This window comes from Eriocheir sinensis, chromosome 46 (assembly GCF_024679095.1).
Source record: "Eriocheir sinensis breed Jianghai 21 chromosome 46, ASM2467909v1, whole genome shotgun sequence".
Classification (NCBI taxonomy): Eukaryota; Metazoa; Arthropoda; class Malacostraca; order Decapoda; family Varunidae; genus Eriocheir; species Eriocheir sinensis.
Window position 1 is genome coordinate 10,303,685 of NC_066554.1, and position 21,554 is coordinate 10,325,238.

The following is a 21,554-nucleotide window of genomic DNA, read 5'->3' on the forward strand; positions in this document are numbered from 1 at the left end:
TGGAAGAAGCGAATAAAACTTCCAAAAAGAGACTTACATAAAACGAACAGAGAGGAAGTAAGAGAGGAGGAGGAGGAGGAAGACGAAGAAGAACGGATGGAGAAGAAAGGAAGGAGATGGATGAATGGAGGAGATAGGAAAAAAGAGAGGAAGCAAAGGAGGGAATTAGGAGAAGGGAAGAAGGAAGAGACGAGGCAGAAGAGGGGAAAAAGAGGAGAGGAAGAGGGAAGAGGGAGGAAGGAAGAGGGTTAGAAGAATACAGGAGACAGAAAAGGGAGACAGGAAAAATATGAAGAAAGAAGTATGGAAGGAAAAGAAGAGAAGAAAGGACAGAAGTGAATGACGGGAAGGAAGAAAATGACCCTAAGTAGAAAGAAAAAGCGAAGGAGAAAAGGAAAGAAGAAATAGGAGAGAAAGGGAGACAAGAAAAAAAATGACACGGAAATAAAAGGGAGAAAGAAAGGAATAGAAGGAAAAATGAAGAAAATAAAAACAGAAGAGAGAAAGAAGAAGGGAGGATGAGAAGGGTTGAATAAAGAAGACATACTCGAAAGAAGAAAAACATAAGGGAGATAGGAGAAGCATGAGGCAGAAAAAGAAGAAGGAAGAAGGAGAAAAGAGAAGGAAGAAGAATGAAGGAGGGAGGAGGAAGAAGGAAGGATATAAGGGGGCTGAAGAAAAAGAGGCAGAAGAGAGATAGGAGAGAGAGGAGGAAGGAAGAAGGAAGGCTGAAGAAAGAAGGAAGAGAGGATAAGGAGGAGGAGGAGGAGGAGGGAAGAGAGAGAAAGAAAAAGTGGAAAAAAATATGAAAAAGAAAGAAAAATTGACGCTCTCTCGGACACCTCTTCGGATGCTTTACAGGAGCAGCGAGTAGCGGGCTTTTTTTTATATTGTTTCCTTTTTTGCGTGTGTGGGAAAAGCGAAGGATGAAGGAGAGAGAAGGAAGCAGGAGAATGAAGGAAGGAAGGAGCGGGGTGCAGGCAGGGGGATTGACAGAAGCGCCCACCATCCTGTCCTCCTTCACTCCTTCGCCTTTTCCCCTCCGTCGAGCCGCGATGAGGTATGGTGGAGGCGAGACGTGTCTGAACCTTATTCCTCCCGGGCAAGGCGAGAGCGTCAGAGATGGAAGGGACTGAGGCGGGAAGGAAGGAGCGACGGGAAAGGAAGGAAAGACGGAAGAGAAAGGACAGGTATGGCAGGCAGAAAGGAAGGAAAGAAGGAAGGACTGGAAGGAAGGAAGGAAGGAAAGAAAGAAGGAAGGAAGGAAGGAAGGAAGGAAAGAAAGAAGGAAGGAAGGAAGGAGGGGAAGGAAAAAACGGGGAGAAAGGAAGGAAGGATATGAGAAAGAAAGGCAGGAAGGAAGGAAGAGGAAGGGAGAAGGAAGGAAGGAAGGAGGGAAGGAAAGAAAAAAGGAAGGAAGGAAGGAAGGGAAGGAAAGAACAGGAAGAAAGAAAGGAAGGATATGAAAAAGAAAGGCAGGAAGGAAGGAAGAGGAAGGAAGGAAGGAAGGAAAAAGTCAGGAAGGAGACAGAAGAGAAAGAAAGAAATGAAGGAGGGAAGGAAGGACAGGGACAGAAGAAAGGTTGGACTGGAGAGGAAGGAAGGAAGAAATGTAGAATGAAAAGAGAAGGAATGCGAGAAAAAGAAGGAAATAATTTAAGAAGGGAATTGAAAGAAAGGAGTGAAGAACAGGAAACAAAAACATGAAGGGAGGAAGGAAGAAACGTAGATAGGAGGGAGAGAATAATGAGGAGGAAATGAAGGAGGAGGAGGAGGAGGAGGAGAGAGAATGAGGAATACACAATGCATGAAAAGAAGGAAGGAAGGAAGCTAGGAAGGACGGGAGAAGCAGAGCAGAAAAGGAAGAAAGGAAGAAAAGAAAGGAAGGGGGAGAGGAAGACAGGAAGGAGAGATGGAAGGAAGGAAGGAAGGAAAGGCGGAGAAAACTGAATAAATGAAGGAAATGATGAACGCAGAAAGGAAGGAAGGAAATATGAAAGAAGGAAAAGAAGAATGGAAGGAAACAAGAAATTCAGATGGAATGAAAAAAAAAAGAAAGCAAAGGAGAGAAAGAGAAAGTGAACGAGAGAGAAAAAAAGAGAACAATGAAGGAGAAGGAAGGGAAAGAACGAGGGAAACAAGAGAGGAAAAAAGATAAAGAAAGGAATAACGGTATACATAATAGAGGAAGCCATGTATCTGTGTGTGTGTGTGTGTGTGTGTGTGTGTGTGTGTGTGTGTGTGTGTGTGTGTGTGTGTGTGTTGTGAGTTTTAAACCAGTCAGCTGTTATGGGGTATCTATTTTCCCACCCATTCTCTTCACCCCCCCCCCTCCTCTCCTTTTCTCCCTCTCTTATATTCCTGTTTCTCTGTGTCTGTGGGTCTTCTTGTTTGTGGGTCTGTCTATACTCTTTATATTTTCATTCCTATTCTCCTCTCATCTCCTCTTCTACAATATCTTTTCTCTTTATGTTCTCCTTTCTCTCCTCCTACTCCACTACCTCCTACCTTCTCCTCCTCTTCTTCTTCTTCACGTTCCCCTTCATCTCCCTCTCCCCCTCTCTCTCTCTCTCTCTCTCTCTCTCTGGTCCTCCCTGAGTTATCCCAACACCACAACTTGCCCTGTTAGCTAGTACGTGTGTTAGCCAGGACTTGCCTACCCTCCCTCTCCTCCCGTCCTCACTCTCTCTCTCTCTCTCTCTCTCTCTCTCTCTCACTACGCACGACATTCCTCCACCTCCCTCCCTCCTTGGCCGCCACCTCCTGCAGTACCATTCTCACCCACATAACCCTCATAACTCTCACCTCCCACTCCTTCCATGCCATCTTACACTCCCTCCACCCTCTCCACTTGCTCCTCCACCTCCCTTACACCCTCACTGACTCCACTTCCACTTTCCACGCTTGTTCCTCCACCGCCTTCCGCCTTCAGTGTCAATCCAGCCTTGCCCATGCCCAATCTCGCCACCACAAAATTCAATCCAGACTTTTTTTTTTTTTACAACAAAGGAGACAGCTCAAGGGCACAAAAAAAGGAAACAATAATAATAATAAAAAAAGCCCGCACTTGCAGCTCCTAAATTACTTCTTAATACCCCTCGCTCTCACTCCACACCCCTAGTCCTAAATCCTCCATGCAAGTAATTTTCCCTCGCCTATGACTTGAACTCTTTCAAGAGGAGGGTATCAGGACACCTCTCCTCCCGAGTTTGACCTTGCTTTTGGCCGCATCTTCTGATTCTTTTATGGGAGCAGCGATTAGCGGGCATTTTTTTATTGTTTTTTTTTTGTGTGTGCCCTTGAGCTGCCTCCTTTGTTGTAAAAAAAGAAATGTAAGTCTAGTCTATCATAATTGCTCCTCACTACATCATCTCCCATAACCCACCGTGAATCCAACTTTTTACCCATTCCAGTTTCTTTATACTTCCTAACCATAATACCGACCGCCACTTCTCCGACCGAATTTGAACCTCGCTTTTGCCCACTCGATCTGTCTTTTTTTAACAGGAACAGCACTTAGTTTATATTCTTTTACTTTTTTTCCCCTTAAACTCCTTCCGTTGCTGTAACAAAAACCAAAAACATACCATTATCTCTCACATTTAATCCAAACACCCGATCTCTTATCCAACACAGTCAAAACACACCACACAAGGCTATTAGGACACCGTGTCATATATACCGATGCCACAACACCCCTCAAACGTTCTCTCGACACATTTCCATCCGTCATCGGCCACAATAAACACACAAAAAACAATCTACCGTCACCTCTGTCACATCTCACCCTCTTACCATGTCTCCTGTCCTCCACACAATCGCATACAACCATATAACAGCCATCAAACGTTCTCTTACCACACTTTCCTCCTTCACAGATAACAATAAACACATCCCCTCGGTCGCTCTCAACCACCCTCCCGACGCCCTAAACACCGCTCATTCAACATCCCTATTACGCATGCGAGCCGCCCGTCCGTTCGTATATACTGTTTCATTACAAGGTCCAAACACGTTCCGGCCACACATCGTCTCCCAGGCCAGTCCACATTCCCTCCACGTATTCCAACCGTACAGCCTGACACACACACACACACACACACACACACACACACACACACACACACACACACACACACCACCACCACAAGAACAACACCAACACACCATTAACTTTAATTCAATAGTGAGTGATTTTTCAATATTTCTTTTTTTTTTTCCCTATCCACTTCATTTTTCTTTTCTCCTTCAATTATCATCATCTTCTTCATTCTCATTTTCATCCACATTATCATCATCTACTTCCTTCTACTTCTTGTTATTATTATCGTTATTGTTTCTTCTTTTTCTTCTTCATCTTCTTCTTCTTTTCCTCCTCTTCCTCTTCTTCTTCTTCTTCTTCTTATTATTATTATTATTATTATTATTATTATTATTATTATTATTATTATTATTATTATTATTATTATTCCTCCTTCTCCTCCTCCCCTTCTTCTTCTTCTTCTTCTTCTTCTTCTTCTTCTTCTTCTTCTCCTCCTGCTCCTCCTCCTCCTTCTTCTTCATTACCCTAGTACCCCCCCACTACAACTCTCCCCCCCCCCCCCCCACATATAACCTTTACCCCAGCATCATTAAATTTTTCCTACTTACTCGTCCCATATTTTTCTCATTAGACAAGGAAATTCTCCACTAACTCTCCTTATAAATCCAAGTTTTTTTTACGCATTAGTGATTGCCCTACTCCTCCTCCTCTTACTCCTCCTTTCCTTCCTTAACCGTCTTCTCTTCCTCCACCTCCTTCTCCTTCTCTTCCTCGTATAACCCTCTCCCTCTCCCTCTCTCTCTCTCTCTCTCTCTCTCTCTCTCTGCACTAATCTCCCCGTCTTTCCTGCCTCTCAAGCTTAAGACCTGCGATTATTTTTTTTGTCGTCTACGCAATTTATCTTGTCCTCTACTTCCAAGCTTTCGTTTCCACCTCCTCCTCCTCCTCCTCTTTCTCTTCCTGGTCCTTCTCCTCTTCTTCATTCTGCTTCTTCTCCTCCTCTCTCGTCTTCTCCTTCATCTCTTTTGTTTAACACTGCCTGCGCTCGTTAGCCGCTTCCCATTCCCTTTGTTTCTTTATCAGCCTCGTAATTTATCTATTTTTGCTCCGCTTCGTCTTCATTCGTTATCTTCTTAGTGGCTATCTCAAGGCTCGTTCTATTCTCATTCTTCTTCTTCGTCTTCGTCTGAGTTTTCGTCTTCTTCTTCTTCCTCAACCCTTTCCTTGTCTCTCATTCTTCTCGTGTTTCTCTTTCTTTCTCTTATCCTTCCTTTGTTGATCGTTTTTGTTATTCTTTTGTGACCTTGTTCTTGTTTTTCTTTTCCCCGATTTTTCCTTTTCTTCTTATTATTCTGTTTCTTTTACTCCGATTCCTTCTCCTTTTTCTCTTTTTCTTCTGCTTCTTCTTCTTCATCTTCTTATTCTTTTTCTTCTTCTTCTTCTTCTTCTTCTTCTTCTTCTTCTTCTTCTTCTTCTTCTTCTTCTTCTTCTTTTTATTCTTTTACTTCTTCTTCTTCATCATCATCATCTTCTTCTTCTTCATCATCTTTTTATTCTTTTATTCTTCTTCTTCTTCTTCTTCTTTCTCTTCTTCTTTTTCTGCTTCCTCATCTTCCTTTTCTTCTTCTTCATCATCTTATTCTTTTTCTTATTCTTCATCATCATCATCTTTTTCATCATCATCTTCTTTTTCTTCTTCTTCTTCTTCTTTCACTTTTCCTTCTTCTCTGCCTCCATTTTTGAGTGCCACCCTGCCATTAGTAGAGCCTCGCAAGGGTCAGTGCTGAAACTCATACTCTTGATTATATACCTCATCGACTACGAAATCAAAACTTATTTCCTCCATACCGAAGTTTGATGACAGCACCAAAGGAAGGAACGAGAAAGACGGCTGATTGCAAGACCATTCAAAAAGACCTTGATGGGTTTATTCAGTATTCATAAAACTGCCAGATATCTCCCAACCTTGACGACCCAAGAAATATTAACCATACTTGCAGCGAGCGTGGGAGCCTCTGCGAATATTATCTTGGGACGATTCTACCACCAGTGACCTAAAGCATACATTATATCTGCCTATAAAAAAAGATAATAACATGCTTCAGTTTATCGTAAGAAACTTTTAGCATAAAACACGAAGATGGATGTTATTGGGTTGTAACTCTTCGGTAAGCCCCACTCCCAGCACACAACGCAGCTCTCCTCCGATTACAAGGGAAAATTTAAACTAACCTAAAATCTAACCTAACTTACCCTAACATAAATGACCTAACCTAATTTGACCCCTTCGGCCCCTCCCATATGTCACAACTAGGTAAATACACACACACACACACACACACACACACACACACACACACACACAAACACTCTCTTTCGGCCACCTCTTTTGATTCTTTTTTTAGGAGCAGTGAGTAGCGGCCTTTTCTTTTTATTATTGTTTCATTTTTTGTGCCCTTGAGCTGTCTCCTCTGTTGTAAAAAGAAACACACACACACACACACACACACACACACACACACACACACACACACACACACATATGCACACACTAATGGGGCTTTTTTTTTAATAACCCAAACACTTACGATAACTAATGTCAGCCACACTGTAACACGTAACTTGACGAAAGCTAGCCTAACAGGGGTCCTCGCTCCTCTCGACCCGGACACGAGTTACCGGAAAGAGTACAGCGACGGGCGGCGGAACTGATGCCATCGATACGGGCACTGTCTTGTTAGGCGACTTAACCCCTTGACCGCGGATTTCCTACAAGAAGACCTCACCAAGCAACAGGAATGGAACAAAAAGTGGCTGCTACAATTCAATGAAGAAAAATGTAAAGTCCTGCACCTTGGGAGAGGATATCCAGCACACCAATACCACATGGGAAACACTCCACTATCCACCACAGAGGCAGAGAAAGATCTGGGACTATATATTACCAGGCTACAAGTGAAGGGATATCCAGCACACCAATACCACATAGGAAACACTCCACTATCCACCACAGAGGCAGAGAATGATCTGGGACTATATATTACCAGGCTACCAGTGAAGGGATATCCAGCACACCAATACAACATGGGAAACACTCCACTATCTACCACAGAGACAGAGAAAGACCTGGGACTCTATATTACCAGGCTACCAGTGAAGGGATATCCAGCACACCAATACGACATGGGAAACACTCCACTATCCACCACAGAGACAGAGAAAGACCTGGGACTCTATATTACCAGGCTACCAGTGAAAGCCGAATCCGTTCCAATCGCAGCGGACGGGTTAACAGTTTTACCGAGTCACCCGCCACTGGAACAAGCTTCTCATACGGAAAAAAAGTTAGTGGGACATCAGTGAACTCCATTTACAATCACTTGGACAGTTAATTTCTTGCTCCAAAAATAAAATGCAAGTGCTCGAATCAGTTTCACAGCAGGTCCCTTAAGTGCTTGACGAATAAATTAAATCACTGAAGCAAGCAGACTCGTTACATGTCAACAGTCTATCTGCCGCCTGCTCTTCCATGTTTCTTGCACCCGCTTTTCTTTCCCTCCTCCTCCTCCTCCTCCTCCTCCTCCCTCCTCCTCCTCCTTCTTCATCCGCTTTTCCTTCAACCCAACCTCCTCCTCCTCCTCCTCCTCCTCCTTCTTCATCCGCTTTTCCTTCAACCCCACCTCCTCCATCTCCTCCTCCTCCTCCTCCTCCTCTCTCCTTCCTTCTCCTCCTCCTCATTACCTCCCTCCATCTGCCGATTTCCCTTACTTATGTGTAAAGTTACTCTGAGTTGATGGTGAGTCCAGGATCTTGAGCTTCCCCCTGACAAGACCTCCCCCCGCCTACACCTCTTCCTCTCTCTCTTCCTTCTAATCTTCCTTCTCTTCCTCTCGTCCTTGGCCTGATCTCTCCTCCTCTTCCTCCTTCTCAGTCATCTCCTCGCTGTTTCTATTCCTCCTCCTTTCTTTTAATCTTCCTTTCCTTTCCTCTTCCTTCCACCAATCCTACAAGCTTTCTTCTTCCTCTTCCTCATCTCGTCCTTGGCCTAATCTATCCTCCTTCTCCTCAGTCATCTCCTCCCTGTTTCTATTCGTCCTCCTTTCTTTTAATCTTCCTTTCCCTTCCTATCCTCTTCCTTCCACCAATCCTACAAGCTTTCTTCTTCCTCTTCCTCATCTCGTCCTTGGCCTAATCTCTCCTCCTTCTCCTCCTCCTCCTCCGTCATCTCCTCGCTGTTTCTATTCGTCCTCCTTTCTTTCAATCTTCCTTTCCCTTCCTATCCTCTTCCTTCCACCAATCCTATACGCTTTCTTCTTCTTATCCTTCATCCTCCTCATCATCCTTGGCCTAATTTGCCTTCTTTAATGACTTCTTTTCCTCATCATTTTCTTCAATAACTCTCTTCTTTCCGTACTTCTTTGATCTTTTGCCTCCTTCTGTTCCTTCCTTTTCTTGTCTCCCTCTTCTTCCTCTCTCTCCTCCTTCATCTTCTCTACTTTCCTACTCCTTTTTCTTTTTCTCTTCCGTTTATTTTTTTGTTGTGATTGTTTAATATATTCCGTGCTTTATTTTTTTTTTATTGCATAACAGTTTTTTTTAATCAAATGTTTCTTTCTCTTTTTGTGATTCCGTTTCCCTCTCGTGATGTTTATCTCTTCCTTCTTCTAACCTCTTCTTCTTCTTTTTTATCATCTTCTTTTTCTTCTTTTGCTTCTTCTTCTCCTTCTTCATCATCGTTTTCTTTTTCTTCTTCTTCTTCTTCTTCTTCTTATTATTATTATTATTATTATTATTATTATTATTATTATTATTATTATTATTATTATTATTATTATTATTATTATTATTATTATTATTATTATTATTATTATTATTATTATTATCTTTCTTCTCCTTCTTCTTCTTCTTCTTTTTCATCATCTTCTTCTTCTTCTTCTTATTATTATTATTATTATTATTATTATTATTATTATTATTATTATTATTATTATTATTATCGTTCTTCTTTTTCTTCTTCTTCTTTTTAATCGTCGTCGTTTCCTTTCTTCTTTTTGTTTTTTTCTTCAGTTCATTATTTCTCTCCCATTTTTTTCCCGCTGCCTCGACCCACGGCTCCTCCAAGACAACTTTTCTCTTTCACATCTTCTCATTTTCATTTCCTCTTTCCTTTACTCATCTTCTTTCTCTCTTCTTCGACCTTCTCTTATTACTCCTCCTCCTCCTCCTCCTCCTCCTCCTCCTCCTCCTCCTCTTCTCTGTCCCTTCCCGCAACTTCTTCCCCTCCACTTCCCTCTTCTCATTCGAACGCGGTCGTTTAGTCAGACACAGAATCTTTGGGGTATGGGAGTTTATGCTCTCTCTCTCTCTCTCTCTCTCTCTCTCTCTCTCTCTCTCTCTCTCTCTCTCTCTCTCTCTCTCTCTCTCTCTCTCTCTCTCTCTCTCTCTCTCTCTCTCTCTCTCTCTCTCTCTCTCTCTCTCTCTCTCTCTCTCTCTCTCTCTCTCTCTCTCTCTCTCTCTTATATTTTTCCTTTCTTTTCGCTTTTTTTCTTTTCCTTTTTTTCTTTTTCTCTCCTCTTTCTCTTACTTTCTCTCGTCTCGTCTCGTCTCTCGTCTCTCTCGTCTCTCTCTCTCTCTCTCTCTCTCTCTCTCTCTCTCTCTCTCTCTCTCTCTCTCTCTCTCTCTCTCTCTCTCTCTCTCTCATGATACGTTTAATCCCTGGTGCGGTGTCCTGCGAGGCTTTACAAGTAACACGGTATTTAATGTGTCTCGTTCCTTGCGTTCTTATGTAAAAAAACGATTCTTTCACGCCTTTTTCTTCGTCTCTCTGTAATACGACTTTCCGTGTAAGTCATTCTCCTCCTCGTTATAGTTTTCCTTCTCTTCCTTCCTATCTCCTTTTCTTCATTCCCTTTCTTCATCATCGTATATTTTTTTTCCTCAGTTTTTCTCTCTTCGTCAGACCTTTTACATTCAGCATTTCACTCGTATGTAAAAAAAAAAAAAAAAATTCTAAAAACACTATTACTAAAAGCTATTCTAAAAAAAAACTATTCTTCTTTAATGTTTTTTTTTGTTCCTCTCTCTAATACAATTCTTCCTTCCTTATCATTCTCGTTTTCTTTCTCTTCCTTCTTATCTCCTTTGTATTCCTTTCTTCGTTATCATAATTTATCCTTAGTTTCATTTTTCTCCGTCTCATCTTTAATACTCTTCTTTTATACCTTTTTTTACTCCTTTCTGTAATACAATTCAGGTCATTCTCCTTATCATTCTAGTTTCTCTCTATTCTTTCCTATCTCCCTTCCTTTATTCCCTTTCTTCGTTGACTTAATTTTTCTAAGTTTCTATTTCTCTCCGTCTCATCTTTTACACTCTTCTTTTATGCCCTGTAATACAATTCTTATTTCAGGTCATTCTCCTCATCATTCTAGTTTTTCTCTATTCTTTCCTATCTCCCTTCCTTTATTCTCTTTCTTCATTGGTCCTTAGTTTCATTTTTCTCCGTCTCATCTTTTATACTCTTCTTTTATGCCCTGTAATACAATTCTTAGTTCAGGTCATTCTCCTTATCATTCTAGTTTCTCTCTATTCTTTCCTATCTCCCTTCCTTTATTCCCTTTCTTCATTGGTCCTTAGTTTCATTTTTCTCCGTCTCATCTTTTACACTCTTCTTTTATCCCCTGTAATACAATTCATATTTCAGGTCATTCTCCTCATCATTCTAGTTTCTCTCTATTCTTTCCTATCTCCCTTCCTTTATTCTCTTTCTTCATTGGTCCTTAGTTTCATTTTTCTCCGTCTCATCTTTTATACTCTTCTTTTATCCCCTGTAATACAATTCTTATTTCAGGTCATTCTCCTCATCATTCTAGTTTCTCTCTATTCTTTCCTATCTCCCTTCCTTTATTCTCTTTCTTCGTTGGCTTAATTTTTCCTTAGTTTTCTTCTTCTCTCTCCGTCCCACTTTTCACACTCAGCATTTCCCTCGTGGCTTGTCCTTCCTAAATAATCTTCATGGCTTCCTTTGACTCCTCCACCCGTCTGCTGCTTTTTCTTCTTCTTTCTTGGTCTTTGTTCATTATATTCTTCTTTTTATTTGTATTTTTACGTCTCTTTCAATTTAGTCTTTCTTATTTCTTCTCCTCTTTGCTCTCTTGCCTCATACATGTTTCTTATATTCTTCTTTTCTCATTTATTTTCTTTTTCCTCCTTCTGATTCGACTATTTTTCTCTACCTCCACCACCACAACCAATAGAAAGAAATATAGTACTATCCCCAAGGCTACTACTACTACTACTACTACTACTACTACTACTACTACTACTACTACTACTACTGCTACTACTACTACTACTACTACTACTACTACTACTACTACTTCTACTACTACTGCTACTACTACTACTACTACTACTACTACTACTACTACTACTACTACTACTGCTACTACTACTACTACTACTACTACTACTACTACCACCACTACTACTACTACTACTACTACTACTACCCCTACTACTACTACTACTGCTACTACTACTACAAATATCACGGATGCTATACTTTGATGGGTAACTAATATAAATAAAAAACCTCTTCCATACATCTATTTCTACTTTCCTCTTCCATCTGACGCACTGTTCCACTTTCAATTATCTCTATTCTCCCTTTTTTTTCTCCTTTTCCTCCCCCCCTCCCCGGCAATCACACCCCGCCAGCAGCACCCCCGGGGACCTCGTGAGACCAACGGGTAGGCGCCTTCCGGACCGACTCCTTAAACGGTCCACTTTACGTTTCGACCCCTGCTGCCAGAAACACCCGCCCCCCCCCCCCCCCTCACCTCCCTTCCTGTCTCCTTACCTCCCTGGCTCCCTGTTTCCCTGCCTCTCTGACCCCTCTCTCCCTCCATACCTCCCTCCGTTTTTCCCCGACTTCCCGTTTTTCTCTTCCCCTCTCTCACTTTTTTTCTCCTCACACTTAACGTTTTTTTTTCGTTCTGATTATTTATTACTTTTTTCCCCCTTCTTCATTCCTCTCTTTATCTGTCTTCTTGCTCTCCTCTTCCCCTTCCTCCTTCCTTGCCTCTCTTTCACCCTTCCTTTCTCTCCGACTCCCCGTTCTTCTTCTTCATCTCTCCCTCCTTACTTTCCTTTCTCTCTCTCTCTCTAACTGTTCCCTCATTCCGATCCTCCGTTTATTTTTCTTCCCTCCGTCTGCCGTTCTCTTCCTCTCTGCCTCTTTCCCGACCTCTCTCTCTCTCTCCCCTCCCTTCCACAATATGGCCTATTTTCTTCTTTTATAATCTCACGAGTCAATTGTTTCCGACTTTACCTTCTTTTTCGTTTTCTTTTTTCCTTTTTTTCTTTTTCTTCTTTTCGTCTTTTCTTCTTTTTTTCTTTTCCTTCGCTTTCTTCTTCTTCTTCTTTCTTTTCTTTTTCTTTTTCCTTTCTTCTTCTTTTTCTTCAATTCTTCTTCTTCTTTCATTCGCCTTTCTTTTTTTGGTCTTGTCGTGTTCTGAAGTTTTGTCTATATGCCATTTTTTCTTCCTCTTTTCCATTATATTCTTTCTCATTGCTTTTTATTTCTTGTTTTGTTCCTTGTAAGCCTTTGTCTGTGGGTCATTTAGGATATGTCTCGTGTATGTCTATTCTCTCCCTCTCCCCCCCTCTCTCTCTCTCTCTCTCTCTCTCTCTCTCTCTCTCTCTCTCTCTCTCTCTCTCTCTGTTCGTATTACACTACACGCAAACTACTTCTCATTACTCAACTAAATCCGCGGCTGGCTTAGGGCAATACGCACACACACACACACACACACACACACACACACACACACACCGCTCCTCCCCTCCCCACCTCCTCTACCCACACATATCCAGGTGCTCTCGACTCACCCTTTCGTTCTCTCTCCCCCCTCCAGGCGGTTGCTGGCGGCGGCGGTGAAGGCGGGCAAGGTGGGCCAGTTCCTGTGGGTGGGCAGCGATTCGTGGGGCGCCAAGATCCACCCGGTGAGGGACCAGGAGGAGGCTGCCCTGGGCGCCATCACCATCCTGCCCCAGCGGACCTCTCTGCAAGGTGAGGGAAGGAACGATGTGGGTGAAGGAATGAAGGAAGAAAGGTGTGGAAGGGTAGGAAGGAAAGAGAGAGCGTGGGAAGATTCTGTAGGGTTTGAAAAAGTGCGTAGGTAATGCTTGAGTGATGGGAGGGATGATGGATATTAATAATGAAAGAAAAAGAAGGATTATGGAGTATGGAAGGGAAGGAAGGAAGAAAGGTATGGAAGGGTAGGAAAGAGAGAGGGTGGGAAGATTCTGTAGGGTATGAAAAAGTGCGTGGGTAATGCTTGAGTGATGGGAGGGATGATGGATATTAATAATGAAAGAAAAAGAAGGATTATGGAGTATGGAAGGGAAGGAAGGATTAAGAAAAGGATATACTAAGGGAAGAAAGGGGGTGAAATGTCTCTACTATGAGGGATGGAGGAGAAGAAGAAAGGAGGGATGGAGGAAAGGTATGGAAGGGAAGGAAGAAAGGAGGGAAGGAAGGAAAGAGGGTGAGAAGTGTCTATAAAGTAAGGGAGAGGATGTAGAGGGATGGAGGGGAAGAAAGGAAGGAAGGAAGAATGGAGGGAAGGAAGGACAAAGGGTGAGAAGTGTCTATAAGGTAAGGGAAAGGATGTGCGTGATAGCTGAGTGAAGGGAGGGAAGGGACGGTGAAGATGACTAAGGGAAAGAAAGAAGAAAGGAATGGAAGGGAAGAAAAAGTGAAGGGGAGGAAGATAAGAGGATGGGAAGTTTCAACCTGAGGGGAAGCTTGTAGAGCGATGGAGGAGAGGAGGAAGGGAGAGAAGGAAAGAGACGGATGAAAGGAAGGAAAAAAAGAGGATTCGAGCAAGGGACAGGATATGGGTGAAGGGTGAGGGAAGGGAGACTGACAGAGAGTTGGAGGAGAGGAGGAAGGGAGAGAAGGAAAGGGACGGATGAAAGGAAGGAAAAAAAGAGGATTCGAGGAAGGGACAGGATATGGGTGAAGGGTGAGGGAAGGGAGACTGACGGCGAGCTGGAGGAGAGGAGGAAGGGACGAAGGGAAGAAGGGTGCAGAATAGGTGAAAAGGGAGGGTGATGGGGACACAGAATAGAGGGCGAAACGGCTTTAAAATGATAGCAAGGTTGTCGGTGAGGGGTGAATGAGAGAAGTAAGATTGGAAAAGAGAGTGGGCCGAAGGCTGGAGCGAGCGAGGGAGAGAGAGAAAGAGAGAGGAGAGAGGAAGGAAAGGAGACAGAGAGTAAAAGATGAAAGAGAGGAGGGAGGGTGTGAGGGTGTGAGGGTGTGGGTGTGCCTGAAGGTTCGGTGATGAGATAAAGGTGAAGGAAAGAGAAAAGAAAGTATAGGTGGCGGAGAGGTAATCAGTGAGGGAGGGAGGGAAGGAGAGGGAGGGAAGGAGAGGGAGAGGGATGGAGAGCGCAGGATCAAGGCGAGTGAGAGAACTAGGAAGGAGACGGAGGAGGAGGAGGAGGAGATGAGGAGAGATATTAGTGATTGATTAAGTGAGTGAGTGAGTGAGTGAGCGAGGAAGGGAGGGAATGAAGGGATGATGCGATACGTGATTGAGGGAATGTGTGAGCAAATGAGAAGGGAGGGGATTATGAGAGAGAGTGAGTGAGTGAGTGAGTGCTTTCGTGAGTGAGTGAGTAAGGAGGGGCGGTGGGTAAGGACGGAAAGAGTGAATGATGAAAGGAGAATCGGAGGGAAGGAAAGACAAAACTGCAGAAAAACGACACGACCAAAAAAAGAAAGGCAGATGAAAAGAGAAGAAGAAGAATTGAAGAGAACAGAAAAGATAGGCAGACACACAAACAGACAGACAGACAGATATGAAAATAGAAAGAAACACAAAAAATAACACAGAAGCCGAGAAAAGAATGAAAGAAAAAAAGAAACTAAAAGAAAAACAGAAATAGCAGCCACAAACATTTTTTTTATCTCTCTCCATTCTTCTATAACCACCACCACCACCACCACCACCATCTACTCCTACCCATCCACCCCCTACGCACTCCCCTCCCTCCCTCCCTCCCTCTCTCCCAGTAAGGACCAAAGTTTAAACCCCAATAAAGCACAAGCGCAGAAAAGCAACGCACACTAAAATAAAACATAATTTAAAAACAAACACACAAAACGCTAGACTTAAAAGCGACGTCGACTCTGCCTGCAAACTCTTAATAAAAAAAACCACCTTAATTACGTCCAGTAACTAATCTAATTATGAAGCAAGAGGAAAGGAAGAGCAATTTACCTAACGATCATTTAATATACACCTGTGGAGCTAATTAGGTATTCAGACGGCAGTAATGGAAGGGAAATGAGGATGGGAAGGAGGGAAGAAGGAAGGAAGGAAGGAAGACGGCGAGGGTGAGAGAGAGAGAGGAGGAGGAAGGAAGGGGACCGAGAAAGGAAAGGAAAGGAAAAGAAGGGGAGGGAAAGGATAGTTGCAAAGATGTTGAGGGAAGATGAGCATTAGGCGGAAGGAAATTGTGAAAGAATGTGAAGTGAGATGAAGAGAGAGAAAGTGTGTGTATATGAAACAGATAAGATGAGTTTTGAGTTCAACAACATCTCTCTCTCTCTCTCTCTCTCTCTCTCTCTCTCTCTCTCTCTCTCTCTCTCTCTCTCTCACACACACACACACACACACACACACACACACACACACACACACACACACACACACACACTTAATCTTCTCCCTTTAGATTTCCAGGAAAGTAGTTTACCCACTCGTAGCTAAAGACATAAAAAGCGTTCTCTCTCTCTCTCTCTCTCTCTCTCTCTCTCTCTCTCTCTCTCTCTCTCTCTCTCTCTCTCTCTCTCTCTCTCTCTCTCTCTCTCTCTCTCTCTCTCTCTCTCTCTCTCTCTCTCTCTCTCTCTCTCTCTCTCTCTCATTACTCAGGGCCTTGTGTCTGTCAGTCTCTCTCGCTCTATCGCAAATCACAGGTCTTTGTGCAACTCTTTAATTAACAAGCAATAACATGAAGAAGGAAGAGAGGAGAACAAGGAGGAGGAGGAGGAGGCGGAAGAACAGGAAGAGGAGGAGGAGGAACAGGAGGAGGAGAAGAAGAAAGAGGAGGAGGACATCATGGCTTTAGCTTCCACTCAGGCACGCAGCAATGAGGGAAGGAAGGAGGGAAGGAGAGGGAGAGAAAGGAGAAAGGAAGTGAGGGAGGGAGAGAGAGAGAGAGAGATTGAAGGACAGCAGGATGAATAGAGGAAGGGGGAGAGAGAGAGTTGGAGGCAAAAAAGTTTTCTCTCCCCTCTTCCTCCTTTCCTTCCGTCCTTTTTTCTCTCCTCTCCTCTCCATTCTCTCTCCCTCCCTTCCCTCCCTTCCCTTCCTCCCCCCCCCCATGATTTTTTTCCTTCACCCATTTACCTGATCACAAGTTGAATACAAAAACTACCTTCGCAGAAACTTCCCTATTAAATGAGAGAGAGAGAGAAACAGTAGACAAATGAGAGAAATAAACAGAGAGGAAGTTATGTTTGTGGGAGAGACAGGAATGATTGCAGCAGTGAGCGCGCACACACACACACACACACACACACACACGCACACACACACACTCACACACACACACACACACACACACACACAAGGTACCATCGGCTTGAATATATTCCGTGGCAGTCGAGGATTCACTAACTATATCTCCTGTCTCTAATGCTTCTCCTCCTCCTCCTCCTCCTCCTCCTCTTCCTCCTCCTCCTCTCCCACGCCTCCTCTTTCGACCCGTATTGTCTCCCCTTTCTCTCGCTGCTCCTCTTTTCCTTCTACTTTCCCTCTTGTTATATATTTTCTCTTTCCTTCTTTAACTACTTTTCCTCTTTTTCCTCCTTCTATTCTTCCTCTTAAGCCATCTTCTCCTCTTCCTTTTCCTTTTCCTCCGTTACCGCGGTTACTTTTTTTCCTTCGATTTTTCCTTCCTTATTTTTTTCCTTCTCCTCCAACTCCACCTTATTATCCTTTTTTGCTTCTTTTTCTCCGATTGTTTTCTTCTCCTTGTTTTTGGAGTGAGTCTTTCCTAAACACTGTCTTGCTGGGGGGTGAAATTTTTCTTGTTCCTTTTTTTTATTTCGTCATTTTCCTTTGTCTGTCTTTTCTTCATTCCTTCTTTTTCCTTCGTACTCCAATTATCCGTGTTTTCCTAATCCTGGTTTTCACTTCATTTTATTAGTAATTTTGGCTATCATCCTCACTCTACCCTTTGCCATCATAATCATGCTTCTCCAATTTGCATTCTTTCCTCTTCTTTTCCTCCTTTTCCTCCTCTTCTTTTCCTCCTTTTCCTCCTCTTCTTTTCCTCCTTTTCCTCCTCTTCTTTTTCTCCTTTTCCTCCTCTTCTTTTCCTCCTTTTCCTCCTCTTCTTTTCCTCCTTTTCCTCCTCTTCTTTTCCTCCTTTTCCTCCTCTTCTTTTCCTCCTTTTCTTTTCCTCCTTTTCCTCCTCTTCTTTTCCTCCTTTTCCTCCTCTTCTTTTCCTCCTTTTCCTCCTCTTCTTTTTCTCCTTTTCCTCCTTTTCCTCCTCTTCTTTTCCTCCTTTTCCTCCTCTTCTTTTCCTCCTTTTCCTCCTCTTCTTTTCCTCCTTTTCCTCCTCTTCTTTTCCTCCTTTTCTTTTCCTCCTTTTCCTCCTCTTCTTTTCCTCCTTTTCCTCCTCTTCTTTTCCTCCTTTTCTTTTCCTCCTTTTCCTCCTCTTCTTTTCCTCCTTTTCCTCCTCTTCTTTTCCTCCTTTTCCTCCTCTTCTTTTTCTCCTTTTCCTCCTTTTCCTCCTCTTCTTTTCCTCCTTTTCCTCCTCTTCTTTTCCTCCTTTTCCTCCTCTTCTTTTCCTCCTTTTCCTCCTCTTCTTTTCCTCCTTTTCCTCCTCTTCTTTTCCTCCTTTTCTTTTCCTCCTTTTCCTCCTCTTCTTTTCCTCCTTTCCCTCCTCTTCTTTTCCTCCTTTTCTTTTCCTCCTTTTCCTCCTCTTCTTTTCCTCCTTTTCCTCCTCTTCTTTTCCTCCTTTTCTTCTCCTCCTTCTGCTCTTGCTTAGGTAACTTTTTCCTTCGAGTTTTTTCTTCTCTGCGCTTTTTCTTTCTCCTCCATTTCAACCTTATTATCTTCCTTGCTTCGCCTTCTATTATTTTTTTCTTTTTGTTATTGGTCGATTCTTTTCTAAACTCCCTCCTGCTGTGTTGTTTCTTTTTTTTATTTATCTTTTTTACTTCATGATTTCCAGCGCTGCTTTCATCTCCTTTCTTTTCTTTTTGGTCGATTTTTTTTTCGTAAGCTTCCCCCTACTTCAATTTTGCTTTTTTTTGGTATTTCTGGTTTTTATTTAATTATTTCCAGCGCTGTCGTAATCTTCTCTGCTGCTTTTCCTACTTTTTCCTTCTTTATTCTTGTGGCTGACTCTTTTCTAATCTTCCTTCTACTTTATATATGCTTTTCTTCTTCGTATTTGTTTTTTACTTAATTTCCAGGGTTGTCTTCATCTTCTTTGCTTCTTTTTCTTCTTTTTTCTTCTTTTCATTGAGGCATATTTTCCTTTTTTCTTCGTATTTCTGCTTTTTACTTCATCATTTCTTCATCTTCTCTGCTTCTTTTCCTACTTTTTTTCTTTTCTTTGAGGCTCATTTTCCTTTTTTTTCGTATTCATGCTTTTCATTTCATCTTCTCTGCTTCTTTTCCTACTTTTTCTTCTTTTCTTCGAGGCAGATTTTCCTTTTTTCTTCGTATTGATGGTTTTCATTTCTTCTTCTTCTCTGCTTCTTTTCCTACTTTGTCTTCTTTTCATTGAGGCTCATTTTCCTTTTTTTTCGTATTCATGCTTTTCATTTCATCTTCTCTGCTTCTTTTCCTACTTTTCTTCTTTTCTTTGAGGCATATTTTCCTTTTTTCTTCGTATCTCTGCTTTTTACTTCATCATTTCTTCATCTTCTCTGCTTCTTTTCCTACTTTTTTCTTCTTTTCTTTGAGGCTCATTTTCCTTTTTTTTCGTATTCATGCTTTTCATTTCTTCTTCTCTGCTTCTTTTCCTATTTTTTCATTCTTTTCTTTGAGGCTGATTTTCCCTTTTTTCTTTGTGTTCTGCTTTTCACTTCATCATCATCCAGCGCTGTCTTCATCCTGTTAGTAATTATGGCTAAGGCTCCTCACTCTCTCCTTTGTCATCATAATCTTGCTGCTCAAAATCCCACTCTTTCGTCTTCTTTTCCTCGTGTCTCTCTCTCTACCTCCTCCTCCTCCTTCTCCTCCTCCGTCACTTTCCACGTAAACTCATCCTTCCTCTCCTCATCCTTTATTTCTCCTCGTCATCTTCATCTTTCCCCTGATCCATCTTGTCTTCCGCCCTCCTAACGTCATTTACTGCGTCGTTTTTCTTCGCTGATTCTACTCCTCTCCTCCTCCTGCTGCTCCTCTTCTCTTCTCTTGCTTCTCCTCCTCTCGTTGTTTCCCCGCTCTTCTTTCTTCTTGTTTGCTATTTTCCGGGTATTGCTTCTCGCTCTCCGTTTCCGCCTCGTTATCCTGTTTTTTTTTTTCCCAGTTAAGCTTCGCTCCCAATTTCCGCTTCTAATTCCCTCTCTTATCTAGCTTCTCCTCTGCTGCCGCTTCTCTGTATTTCATGATTAATCTTACTCTCCTTTTTACTCCTTGTCTTTGCCCCCTTTCATGTTCTTCCTCCTCAGGTTAGTACAACTTCGCATCTGTGTCATTTGGTATATTTTATGATGTTTCCACTCGTTGTCTAGTTTCTCCTCATTCACTTTTCGCCTCTCCCTCTGCTTCTATAATTTTTTCGACTTTTTTTTCTCTCTTTTTAACACTCCAGCATCTCTGTTTCCGCGCTTCCTCCGTTTCCATCATCTTCAGCTAAAGTTTTCCTTCTACCAACACCCCAGTTTTTTCCTCTATTCTTTATTCCTCCTCCTTGTCTCTGCTACTCATATTTTTTATTATTTTTTTTTTTGCTTCATCACTGTTTCATCTGTTTTGATATATTTTCTTCTCTTCCATTTCTGCCAACTTTTTAATTCCCTCATTCGCAAATTTCTTTTTCTCTTCTTTTAATATCCTGCTTTTTTTTTTTTATTTCTGTTAGTGTTCAAATACTCCTCTGTGATTAACTTCTGTTCTTCGTGCGTCAAAAGTTAACACTCTTCCTCCCCCTATTTTTATTTTATTTATGCCATTCATTCTCTTGTACTGTTTACGCTCTGCCCTGTGTTCATTCATCTCCTTGTTGTTGCTATACTTTTTTCCACGGCTTCTTGTGTTCCGTGTACCGTCTTTTCATCTTCCTCTTGTTCCTCACACCCTTGTTTAATTTGGCCCTCACACTTCACTTTGATTCCACTTTATTTGCTTATACTAGATTATGTTTTTTTTACAACAAAGGAGGCAGCTCAAGGGCACACAAAAAAGGAAACAATAATATAAAAAAAGTCCGCTACTCGCTGCTCCTACAAAAAAAAAAGAATCAAAAGAGGTGGCCGAAAGAGAGGTCAATTTCGGGAGGGGAGGTGTGCTGATACTGATTACTCACTTTTAGATATATATTCCGTCAGTAATTTCCTCGTCATTCTGCTTCCTCCTCTCACCTCACTTTCTTCTCCCACGGCAGGTTTTGACAATTTGGTTGGACTTATAGTTTACTCACTTTTGGATATATATTCCGTCAGTAATTTCCTCGTCATTCTGCTTCCTCCTCTCACCTCATTTTCTTCTCCCACGGCAGGTTTTGACAATTACATCCGGAGGTTAAGGCCTCGAGAAAAGGGCAAGCCTTGTTCAGAACGAGGCCCCGGGGAAGGCGAGGAGAGAAACTGTCGGAACGTGTGGTTCAAGGAATTCTGGACCCAACACTTTAACTGCACCTTCAGGAGCCCGCTGCCGGAGGGTCGCCGCGCCTGCACCGGCAACGAGACCATCACGCACGAGCAGGAGGGCCTCGTCCCCTTCGTCGGTAGGTGACTTTGAGAAGCTTCATTTATATCACCATCATTATCGCCATCATCGTCGGTAGGTTACTCGTCCCCTTCGTCGGTAGGTTACTGTGAGGGGCTTCATTTATATCACCATCATTATCGGCATCATTATCGGCATCATCGTCGGTAGATTACTGTGAGAAGCTTCATTTACATCACCATCATTATCGCCATCATCGTCGGTAGATTACTGTGAGACGCTTCATTTACATCACCATCATTATCGGCATCATTACCATCGGTGCAAGACAAAAACCTTACCTAATATTCTCCACCCCACTCTCTGCCTGATATTAGTGTACTCCATCATGCTCCGGCAAAGCCTCTCATTTCATCTCACCACCTGGCTCACCGTCGCCCCTGACTTTTACAATTCCTGGATACCATTCTGTTATCAATTTTAAATATGGAACGTCTTTCCCAAGTCCACTTCGCATTTGCTTCTTTAAAATATCTTCATCCTTTGTGTCTTCCCAAATATATGATGGTCTCGATTTGTGTGTG

At 42.5% G+C, this 21,554-nt stretch overlaps 1 protein-coding gene across 1 annotated transcript in view; it reads left to right on the forward strand.

Annotated features, from left to right (window-relative positions):
* Positions 1-21,554, forward strand: part of LOC126980934 (metabotropic glutamate receptor 7-like) — a 200,819-nt gene that overhangs the window by 96,370 nt on the left and 82,895 nt on the right. The window contains exons 5-6 of the mRNA XM_050831391.1: positions 12,961-13,115; positions 20,801-21,028. Coding sequence (XP_050687348.1) covers positions 12,961-13,115; positions 20,801-21,028 — 383 coding nt within the window. The remainder of the gene's footprint in view (positions 1-12,960; positions 13,116-20,800; positions 21,029-21,554) is intronic.